General features: G+C 45.0%; 1 protein-coding gene and 2 non-coding genes across 3 annotated transcripts; 1 reads left to right on the forward strand and 2 right to left on the reverse strand.

Annotated features, from left to right (window-relative positions):
* Positions 1-5,369: 5,369 nt before the first annotated feature.
* AC3HAE_042759 (transfer RNA threonine (anticodon AGU)) lies at positions 5,370-5,443 on the reverse strand. The gene has a single exon. It is a non-coding gene; the product is annotated as a tRNA-Thr (tRNA).
* A 290-nt stretch (positions 5,444-5,733) lies between these two features.
* LOC311372902 (pseudouridylate synthase 7 homolog) lies at positions 5,734-11,090 on the forward strand (the record flags this gene model as incomplete). Its single annotated transcript, XM_084489831.1, has 10 exons — positions 5,734-5,828; positions 6,044-6,147; positions 6,239-6,562; positions 6,645-6,729; positions 7,229-7,345; positions 7,566-7,710; positions 9,753-9,864; positions 10,264-10,341; positions 10,474-10,602; positions 11,000-11,090. Coding segments are annotated over exons 3-10 (1,053 nt in total), but the record flags the coding sequence as incomplete, so codon positions are not given.
* AC3HAE_042760 (transfer RNA threonine (anticodon AGU)) lies at positions 8,500-8,573 on the reverse strand. Its single transcript has one exon. It is a non-coding gene; the product is annotated as a tRNA-Thr (tRNA).
* Positions 11,091-11,093: the final 3 nt, after the last annotated feature.

The raw sequence follows: 11,093 nt of genomic DNA on the forward strand, positions 1-11,093 counted from the left end.
TGGGATCTGAACCAAAACACTCACCCTGACTCACTGCAATTATCCCACCGGTATAACAAGCACGGCATTTGAACAACGGACAACAATTGACCCCTAACCCCAAATTGGGTACATTTTAGTTAACAGTCATATTACATAACAATGAAAGTGTATAAATATGTTGGATGTTTGCTTTATAAGTGTTGCCTTGGCATTTAGCCTGGTTGAGTGTGGAATTATAAATGGGGTTGCAGCATCTCAAACCAACCAATACCTTGGATTCCCCGACAGCATATTGAAATGCGAAGGTGTTTCTCATAAGGGCCTTCGATGCCTTGTTGAGTGGCCTACTTCTAAATTAAATTATTACTCGCCCAGTGAGCTGGCAGAAATCCGGCGCTCTTGTATCACCAGGGAGTAGTGATTCCCTCTATATGCGTATCTCTATCTATATGCACAGATCATAGTCCTAGAGTCTGTTGCAGTTCTACAGAGACAGCAGAACACAACCCTTTTTGTTGAACAGTGCATCATAGTGTAAATCAATCATTCTGCGTGTAGTGTGTGTATTTTTGTCGTTCTCCAAAGAAATCATTGTTTGATCTACCCACTTTTGCATCCATGCAAAGGTAAAAAAAGTACTTTATTCAAGTTTGTGTGTGTGTGTGCGTGCTTGTGTGTGTGAGAACCAAACGGCCCAAGGGCTTTACTTCATAAACTGACAGACACATATGTACATACATGTATACGCACTGTACAATTGACTATACAATGTGTATTCAACGATAAAACGGAAATTGATTCAGGTTTCACTCTCACTTTTTTTTTTTTACAGTGTTACCATAACAAAGCTGTTGGCTGCTGTAGCGCTGCAGACAATGACCTCAGCAGCGCAAACAAGTGTCTCCTGCCTCCTGTGTCCTGAGGGTAACCATGGGGTTGGCATTAGAAAACTGCACAAACTTGTGAGGAACTGGACAGACGGGTCGAGGCACCTTTTGATTCAAACTGGTGTTTGATGTGATTCCATTGTTGCCCCATATCGCTCTTTCTCTTTCTCTCTCTCCTATTTTATGTGTTTGCGCTCTTTCTCTTTTCTCTTTGGATTTTCCCCCATCTTGCCTTTGCTGTCACTCTCCGCTGATCTCAATCTCCCCCTCGCCTTTTTGAATTACCTCTTTCTGGGAGTAGTCCCTATTTTCTCTCGCTCTCTCTCTCGCTTGCTCTCTCTTTCTCTCTCTCTCTCTCTCTCTCTCTCTCTCTCTCTCTCTCTTTCTAGGCAGCAGTATTGATGAGGGCAGCAGCATCCCTCTGTCTGCAGGAAGATTGATAATCTCAGCTATACTCCTTGGCTTGTTGTACAAGCATATGCACACAAGCACATACATACATACATACACACACACACACACACACACACACACACAAAATGCAAGCATATGCACACACACAAAGCATAAAAGAGCCCAAGAGGACACACATTCGACACACAGTGTGTGTCCAATGTCTCACTGTTCCCCCCTCAAGACAGATGGATAAAGAGAGAGAGAGAGAGAAAGAGAGAGAGAGAGAGCGAGAGAGCGAGAGCGAGAGAGCACATGTTTACACTGGCATGTGCGCCCTCAACTGATACAGGAAGGGGTTTGTGTTGTGTTCATTGCTTCACACACATGGATGTTTTGGAGGCATGAAAACACACTGTGCTGTGTGTGGGGGGAACAGTGAGACAAGTGTTTCCCTCGTCTCACCGCTGGTCATGTGCTGTGTGATGTTCCCTCTTCCTCTGCGCCATGTTGGAGGATTCCAGATACCATCTCAGCATCCCCACACATCCCCAGTCATCTTCTTATCTGGTTCACTGTTACGAATTGTGATATTGATTTTGCCATACATACATACTTACATACGTGTACTACAGTAGTACTACTACATGTACTAAATAAATATCACTTGACAAAGTCACAAAAGAGCATCCATTTCATGCTGTCTTTATTTACATATTCTGGCTTGGCTTGATTGTGTTCTAAACGCTTCTAGCCAGAATATAGTACAACGATGATTGGATAGGCTCAGCCTATCAGATTTGGCCATAAAGATTCCCAGACAGCACTTATCAAGCTATATACGGATACCTATACCATTGTCACACATCCGTTCGAGCTAGACCTCGTGACCACGCCCCCGACCTGTTCTCGCCCACAATGGCTTCCCCAACTGACTTTGAAGGCCGCCATTGGATTTGAATGCATAAAGCCACAATTTGGCTTTGGTTAGGGTCCCTGCTAACCAATAGGGGATTAACAAAGGCAGCGCTTAGGACCTGCTGAGTCACAGGGCCACAGGGCGCTACCATCTTTAATCAACAATGATTAGTGAAAACCAATTACAGGTTTTCAGGTGCCATGAGTATAGCTTTGTGTGAGCGCATTGCTTTCAGTGCCACGGTAGACCGAGGAAGCAATAACAGCTAGAAGGAAACAACTTAATCCATAGAAACGATTGTAGGACAAGGAGACTCTGTGTGCGTGTGTGCGAGTGTGCTGTATGTATGTATGTGTGTACGCTTGTGTATGTACTACTGCTAATGTAAAAAAGGGCCATATCAGTGCCTAATGAAATTCATATTAGGAAGAGGAAGTTTGTTTCCCCGCTGTCTGTCCATTATTCATATACACACACTGTACACACTGTTGAATGAGGAACTACTTAATTGAGGGATACTTCTGACGCATGTATATACTGGCACATTTGGCATACAAATGGGAATATATCAGCAGTCTTAGCAGAATATATTAAATGAATCGTGTACTTTCCGTTTAGGTCATACCAGTTGACAAGGAGGCCAAAGGAGAAAAGTGAAGCATACAATCTTCTTGTCCATGAGTGTTGAATAGTCAATAAAACAGTGACTTATTATTGATTATTCAATCAGGAAAGGAAAGTACCCCAGGTTAATACCATGCCATGTATATCCTTCTATGCTCCTACATACACTCACACACACATACACCCATGAGTAGCTAGATAGATTATAGCACTGTGTCTCATGCACTTGGAAAACATATGCATGCAACATTGTATCTGACAATCACCTTAACATGAATAACCACACATATTGAGACATTCTCGGTTTGCAATCGGTAATGGTTCATGGGAAGTAGCAAAGTGTTACAGTTAATTTAGGCTGTTATGTCAGTCCAGAGGCAGCGGACGACTGTCTCGGTCTGCCGTAAGCCGAATGCCAGACGTGTCTCTTAATTGATGCTTTCCGACTGGCGGTGACGTCGCGCCAATAACGCGGTGCCATGGAGCACCGGCTCTCTCCCATATACTCTCCAGGGCGATTCGCATGCACTTTACATAGCCACTGCGGCGTGCGCGCTAACACGCCACCGACCGCTATATCCGGAAGGGAAATTCATGCTGCCAACGCCGGTTTGTGTATCAAGCAAAAGGGGAGCGATCGCATGTATGCATGTATTAACCATATCACGTACATATTTTTTTTTGTGCTACTTTAAATCGGCTACGTGGGAGATATTGCCAAATAACGTGGTTGTAACGGTCGATAGAATCGCTCTCCTAGCCCATTTGTGGATAAAGCTGTCATTACTGCAACGAGGCCAAGCTGTCACATCTGGCAAATCTTCTTTACGACCCCCCATCCAAGTTAAAGTCTCCTCCAATACTGGGTCACCACTCGAATTAAAATGTAGAGATAAACTTACGAATGCCAAAATGAGACGCACTGTTGATATAAGAGACCCCCCCCCCCGTGTGTGTGTGTGTGTGTGTGTGTGTGTGTGTGTGTGTGTGTGTGTGTGTGTGTGTGTGTGTGTGTGTGTGTGTGTGTGTGTGTGTGTGTGTGAATATACGTGCGTGTGTGTGTGTGTGTGTGTGTGTGTGTGTGTGTGTGTGTGTGTGTGTGTGTGTGTGTGTGTGTGTGTGTGTGTGTGTGAATATACGTGCGTGTGTGTGTGTGTGTGTGTGTGTGTGTGTGTGTGTGTGTGTGTGTGTGTGCACGCGCGTGAGTGTGTGTGTGTGTGTGTGTGTGTGTGTGTGTGTGTGTGTGTGTGTGTGTGTGTGTGTGTGTGTGTGTGTGTGTGTTTTTCCGTGTGTTTTTCGCCAAACATGAACCCATATCACACACTGCCAACGCATCGGCACCGATGCCAGTTCCCAGCGTCATATGGCCAGACCCGCTGTCACGAGCTGATGCACACACAACACAACAAAGCTCAAACACTTCATCTCGCCCACTCTATCAAGTGCAGCCCCCCCCCACCCCGCCACCCGCCCCACTTACCTCCGATGGTGAGCCGTTTTTTCTTTCTTCCCCTTTGGCCTTCGTTTTCTGGCTTGAATAGCCATCACTTTCGGGTTAGGATGACATGTATGGTGACAGTGATGATACACGTCCGGGTGCGGATGAGGATTAAGAGAGACAGGTCAGGGAGAAGCGTAACACATAGCACATATCAGTCAGACGGGATTTCCCGTGGGGTCCCAGCATCATTAACCAAACATCAAAATACAGCGTAACTACATTGCGAAAGTATCGCCATTTCCTTCCACATGCCTGTAACCAAAACGAGCAAATATGTTCGTGGGCTGAAAGATACGCACCTTTTCTGGAGCTCATGTTTCCTCCTCTTCCCTTCAGTCGGAGCGGGTAGCTCAGCGGAGGCAGCCGGGTTCTCTCTCTCTCTCTCTCTCTCTCTCTCTCTCTCTCTCTCTCTCTCTCTCTCTCTCTCTCTCTCTCTCTCTCTCTCTCTCTCTCTCTCTCTCTCTCTCTCTCTCTCTCTCTCTCTCTCTGTCCACTACTCTACTCAGCTAGTACTATATACGCACACACAGACAGAGACACAGACACACACGCACACGCACACTCCTGTAGTGTCTCTGCAAGGACGCGCACTCCCTCTATCGCCAGAAGAGAGAAAAACGTTCATTCATGGCATAACTTACGCCTCTTGAGTGGAGAAACTTGAAAGCCATTGTAGGCCTATGTATTGATTTTATTAATGTATATCGGGCACGACATGTTTGCATTCATGTGCAAAATTAAATCGTTACAAATAGCCACAAGCTACTTTTTTATGTGCGCAATTGTACGCAAGCTGATGCAATTAATTAGGCCTATCCTCCTTGTATTCAGCAACAACCTGCATCTCCACAAAATGTTCACTCAATGAAACACTTTGTATGTCTGTGTGGTCTTTAGACCTATGCTGTATTGCCATGACTTTTCAAAATAATTCTCAGAACTACCACGACCGACACTCCAAAATGCATAAATCAAAGAATGTACGATATAGTTTACATATCTTCACTATGGTTTTCTTCAATCGGTTTCATTATCTGCGGTGAGACGGGTCGTCGATGCCAAAAGGCCCCGCTGGGATTCGAACCCAGGATCTCCTGTTTACTAGACAGGCGCTTTAACCATCTAAGCCACGGCGCCGGTAGGAGAGAGACCGGCAACAGTCCTAGTTGACCCATTAGCGAGGAGGTTACGGCTTTCAGAAGTGACTTTTTGCTCCAACGGCTGCATCGACAAAGCGCAAATCTATGTGCATCTATCATTTTATGAACCAATGTTTACACGCCGCTTCGTTTTTTTTATTTTAAATATCATACAAAAGATACTTGGTAAGTATTTCATACAGGCTAGCATGGTCACAAACGTTGGCGAAACCCTGCTACACGGCGCCTCAATTTGATTGGCAGCTTTGTAGTGGGCGGGATTTAGGGCGGGATCTGATCTGTTTCCGGAATTAATCGTACACGTGCAAGGGAAATCTGGCTACGTTCACTGTGCGCACTGCTCTAAAATCCGCCACAAGTAGGTAGGTGGTACGCTATCAAATACAAACAGCCCATGCACATTTTATATGCACTTACGATTGACTACACTATTCTGTTTGCCCACTACTAGAGATATTATATTTAGCTCGTTAGCTTGGCCCGGTGCGTTGTTGACGCCACACGTTGTACTGCCTGAGACTGACCCTTTGACAACAGCGTTAATGTCTTTCTATATCCGTTAACCCTTGTTTTGTAGTTCCTGCATCTAATCAATCGCTGGAATTACAACGGTGGTTCTGTGTGGGGAGGAAGTATTTGCCTCCTTCTGAATCCGAGCCTGTGTTTTTCATTTCTATAACGGTAAGTGAATGCCAACAATATGGTAGTGTTTCAGCCTCACGGTATGCTGTCGCTACAACCATGAAACTTTTACCGTCGTTTATGTTAATAGGGTCACTGGTTTGTTAGGTGGGGTGACAATGGAAGAAACGGAACCCGCACTGGTCCCTGTCCAAGGGGGTGAAAAGCGCGTCTGTCCCGAGGAGGAGAAGGAGGAGGCTGTGCCTGCGAAGAAACCCAGGGTTAATGATAATAATGGAGGCAACTCCAAACATCCAGTCGAAGAGGAAGATGAGGAGGAGGAAATGCCCAAAGATGAGGAGGAGGATGGAGAGACCTTTGCGGACATGATGAAACATGGCCTGACAGAGTTGGATGTTGGCATTCTCAAGTTCATCAGCGAGCATAAGGGATTCTCTGGTATTCTGAAGGAGAGGTAAGATCTATCCAGCAGTTAAAAGTATTGTGTTAGGTTAAACCATTCAAATACCTAACCTAATCTTGCTTTTTGTGTTTAGATATTCAGACTTTGTTGTTCATGAGATCAACAGAGAAGGCAAGACTGTGCAGTTGGATGACCTTTCCATTCCTCCAGAGGAAGAGGTAAGTCACGTCTGAACTAACTAGTGCAGTGGCCATTCAAAATGTTCGGAACAGGACGATTGCCTGGTCTCTGGTCTTGCTCATCCAAACAACCTGCAACCTCTACCCTGCGCTTCCTTTGGTCCTCAGCAATAAACTCACTATCTGTGAGGTTTACATTCGGCTGAAAGGTTGTCGAGAAAATCGAAGATGTACTTACAGAGACTCCTTCCATTTTATTTAGATATCAAACTGGAACGCAAATCTATTGCACAACCAACACTTGTCATATTTATAGTAAATATACAACTCCAAATCACCACATACACTTCCATAATATATATGCATGTCGTTATTATATCTTTGTAGTGACTGTGCAGTATTTCATAAAGGTAAGTTGCAGTCATTCCCACACCGGTCCTTTAAGATGGACGTATTCCTCGACCACGTCTGGATTGAGCGATTAAGTGCAGGCCCCGATGAAACGATGCAGGATGCTCATATATACGTTGTGTTGCAGGAGGCCCCAGAGCCTGAGCCCGCACCAGAAGACCCGGATGTCCTGACCGAGGAGCAGAAGAAGGAGCTGGGGGAACTGCAGCTGTTTAAGAACAAAGAGGGCGACGTCTCCATAGAGGTGGGTGTGCATGGCAAGAAGGGCGCCCTATTCGCATAGGTCGATGCACCGTTGAGGTATTTTCTAACATACTGGTGGCCAGATTTCATGCAGTTCATCAAGATGATCAATTTTAGTTTTACATGAAACAATGTGATTTTCTTTTTGCACATTTTTTAATTTGGCTTTACTATTTTCTGGGGGAAGAGAATGAAAAGTCTGTCTCTCCTGCCATCGATAGGTCGTGGACGACACCAAAGAGAAGCGGACCCAGATCCACAAGGCTATCAAGACTCAGTTCCCCGGTCTGGAGACCAAGACTGAGGAGAGGGACACTCGCAAGTTCATCGTGGCCTACCACGCCGCAGGCAAGAAGGCCCTGGCAGGTAAATAGACGGGTCAGGAGCAGGGTCTATATGAATGGACATTCTATTTGGGGTCAGTTGTATGGGTGGGTATGTTGGCATTTCAGATGGCATGTATAGAGAATGAAGGGGAACATTGACGCAGATTTTTCATAGTTAAAGTTTTAACCATTTAAAAATGTTAAAGTAGAAGGATTTAGGGAGCAGTGGGGTATACCACTCGCTTAAGATGAACGTTAATTCATGGCCGGGCACAATTTACGCCTCTTGAGTGGAGAAACTTGCCTAATCCAAATGTATCAAACCATTGTTTGCTAATGTTATTTTAACCAAAATAATTTGAGGTTCTTAAGAGGCAACAGACAATTTACACAATTTATGCCTCTTGAGTGGAGAAACTTGCACGCCATTGTAGGCCTGTGTATTGTTTTTATTAATGTACCACGTACCACATATCTAAGCATTCATGTGCAAAATCAAATCTTTACAAAAATCCACAAGCTACTTTTTATGTTAATTTTACCTAAACTGAAACAATTAATTGTGCCTATCCTTCTCGAATTCAGAAACAACCTGCATCTCTAGTACAAAATGTTCACTAAATGAAACACTTTGTATGGCTGTGTGGTGTGTTTAGGCCTATGCTGTATTGCCATGACTTTTCAAAACAATCTTCCGAAATACCACGACTAACACGCCTAAATGCCTTAATCGAAGAATGCATGATATAGTTTACATATCGGACTTCTTCGCTATGGTTTGTGTAAATCGGTGTCATTATCTGCGGTGAGACGGGTTGTCTATGCCAAAAGGCCCCGCTGGGATTCGAACCCAGGATCTCCTGTTTACTAGACAGGCGCTTTAACCATCTAAGCCACGGCGCCGGTAGGAGAAAGCACATGTTGGGATATTGCCAACCATACTCCTAGCTTTTGAATGCTTGCATCACTTTGAGATTTAGCTTCAAAGTTATATAATAATAATAATAATAATAATAATAATAATAATAATAATAATAAAAAATATGGGATTTTTATAGTGCTTTTCTACAATGGGAAAACCTTTGATTAAAATTTCCTGGCCTTTCCTGGTGTTTTGGTGCATGTTCTTGAACGTGTAGCTTGGCTTTCTCTGCCCTCGTGCATGTATTCACCACGGGCGCCTCTAGCACAAGACCATGCCATGCATGCAGAAGAGGACCATGTGTCTCATGACATACCTGCATGTTGCAATGACGTGGATAAAGCTTCTCATTGGAAGCCTTGATTTTGTGTCAAGCCAAGCGCTTACATATCTTGCAGTGGTTCAAATGTCCTCCGCCTTCTACTGTGCGATACCTTTGAGCTGCCAGACAGATGCGACACTGCTGTGCACTTGAAATGGAGTCGAAATGACTGTAAATCGACTCTTCGGTGGTATCCATGGTCTGTTACAAAACACAAATCGCCAAGTGTTTTAACATGGAAAGTAACCACCAGGAAACGCAGAATTAATCCTGCAGAGGATTTATTTAGTGACCTGGGTGAATGTGCTGCACCTCCATATGGCTTCATCACCCCACCCAAGTTGTGTATTCTGAAAACCAACACTGCCACGCCAGCCCTTGCACGCCCATCTCATTGTCGACGGCCTGTCCCCTCCGACACAGACAGAAATGTGTGAGCAGCTTTTACTTAGTAACGTGTTTCTGTCGTCCCCCTTGCTGTTCCCTGGCGGGGGGCAGAGGTCAGAGCAACAGCAGGTAAGAACTTGATGTCCACTCGGCACAAAGGAAGCAGTTTTCTTTTAAAATGATGACTTTCAAACGGCGGGTGAAAATCATATTGGGAGTGAGAATGGACATGGGTTTAAACGCTTTTCCTTAAAAGCGTGAGAGTGTGCTTGGGTACGCTGTACTGCTTTTTAACAACGGGGTTAGGAAGTGATTTTGTATCCATTATTGGGTCTATCCGGAACCGTACCAGCCCGATTCAACTACAGTCAAGTGGCAGTGTATTTGTGTCACTTCTAAAAGGGTCTGCGCTTTGACCGACGATAACCTGTTGTTTTGTCTCCATTAAAAGCACCGCGGAAACACTCCTGGCCCAGAAACCGTGGTAGTTTCTGCCACTTCGTCCTCTACAAGGAGAATAAGGACACTATGGATTCCATCAACGTTCTCTCCAAGTTCCTCAGGTGTGGACATCCCCCCCCCCCCCCTCCCCCCAATGCACTTCATTAACACAAGAGAAAACAAAAAGAAAATTATTCCTTGCAACTCATGTGGTTCTCCCAGCATTTAGGTAAAACAAGGTTTTATGGTCCTTCATGCTTGCCATCAGTTTGGCTTCTCCGTGACATGAGTTTCATACCACAGAGTGCCCGAAGGTGTTCTAAGAATATGGGCAATGGGGCTCATTTTAAAAAACCCTTATAGAGGAGATGGATAAACATCCAATATTCATTGTATTCTATTAAATAGCCGGAGCTGAACATTATCATTTTTGAGTCAGTTTCGTGGAGGTCCTTTACCCCTTTTAAAACAGTGCACACAGTTGATCAAGATCAGATTCCTAAGCATGCTTGTCTTTCCAGGCTCAGACCGAATGTCTTCTCCTACATGGGAACCAAGGACAAGCGGGCCATCACCGTACAGGAGATTGCGGTTCTCAAGTGAGTCTTTAGACCTATCCAGAACCAGGACACTCCCTCCCTCTTTACACGTTATTGGTGGTGTGATAATTGTAATGATTTGACTTTACTTTCCACGGCACATGGTAACCATGCACCCCCCCCTCCCCACAGGATCACTGCAGAGCGACTGTCTCACCTCAACAAGTGCCTGAATAACTTCAAGCTGGGGAACTTCTGCTACAAGAACCATCCCCTGAAGCTGGGGGAGCTCCAGGGCAATCACTTCACCGTGGTCCTCAGGTCGGTGCACACAGGCGGGTGGTGTTGGGGCCGTAACCTTGACCAGGATGTTGGTGACCTCAAATAGATGGTTGATGTTATTGCTGCTACTACCTTCAATTTATGTTGAGCGTCATCAACCGCAATGGAGCGAGTACGGTCGTTGTCTGAGCGTCATATTTTATATATTAGGGATGTGCAGTGAATTTAGATGCTGGTTCTTAAGGAGCAGGTATTGGTTAGGATGCCTACAGGTAGGCATCCTAAAATCCAAAATAAATATTTTGGATGGACAGTAGGATAGTAGACTATCCCTCCTCCATTGTATTGTCCTCCTTGTCCTCCTTGTCAACCGTGGTGCATCTGACTGTTCAGAACGGATGGAGTGTGAAACGTCCGTGTTGTGTTGTGACGTCAGGAACATCTCAGGAAGCCAAGAGCAGGTGGAGCAGGCCCTGAAGTCCCTGAAGGAGACGGGCTTCATCAACTACTACGGCATGCAGCGCTTCGGC

This window comes from Micromesistius poutassou (genome assembly GCF_964030765.1).
Source record: "Micromesistius poutassou genome assembly, contig: SCAFFOLD_5412, whole genome shotgun sequence".
NCBI classification, from domain to species: Eukaryota; Metazoa; Chordata; class Actinopteri; order Gadiformes; family Gadidae; genus Micromesistius; species Micromesistius poutassou.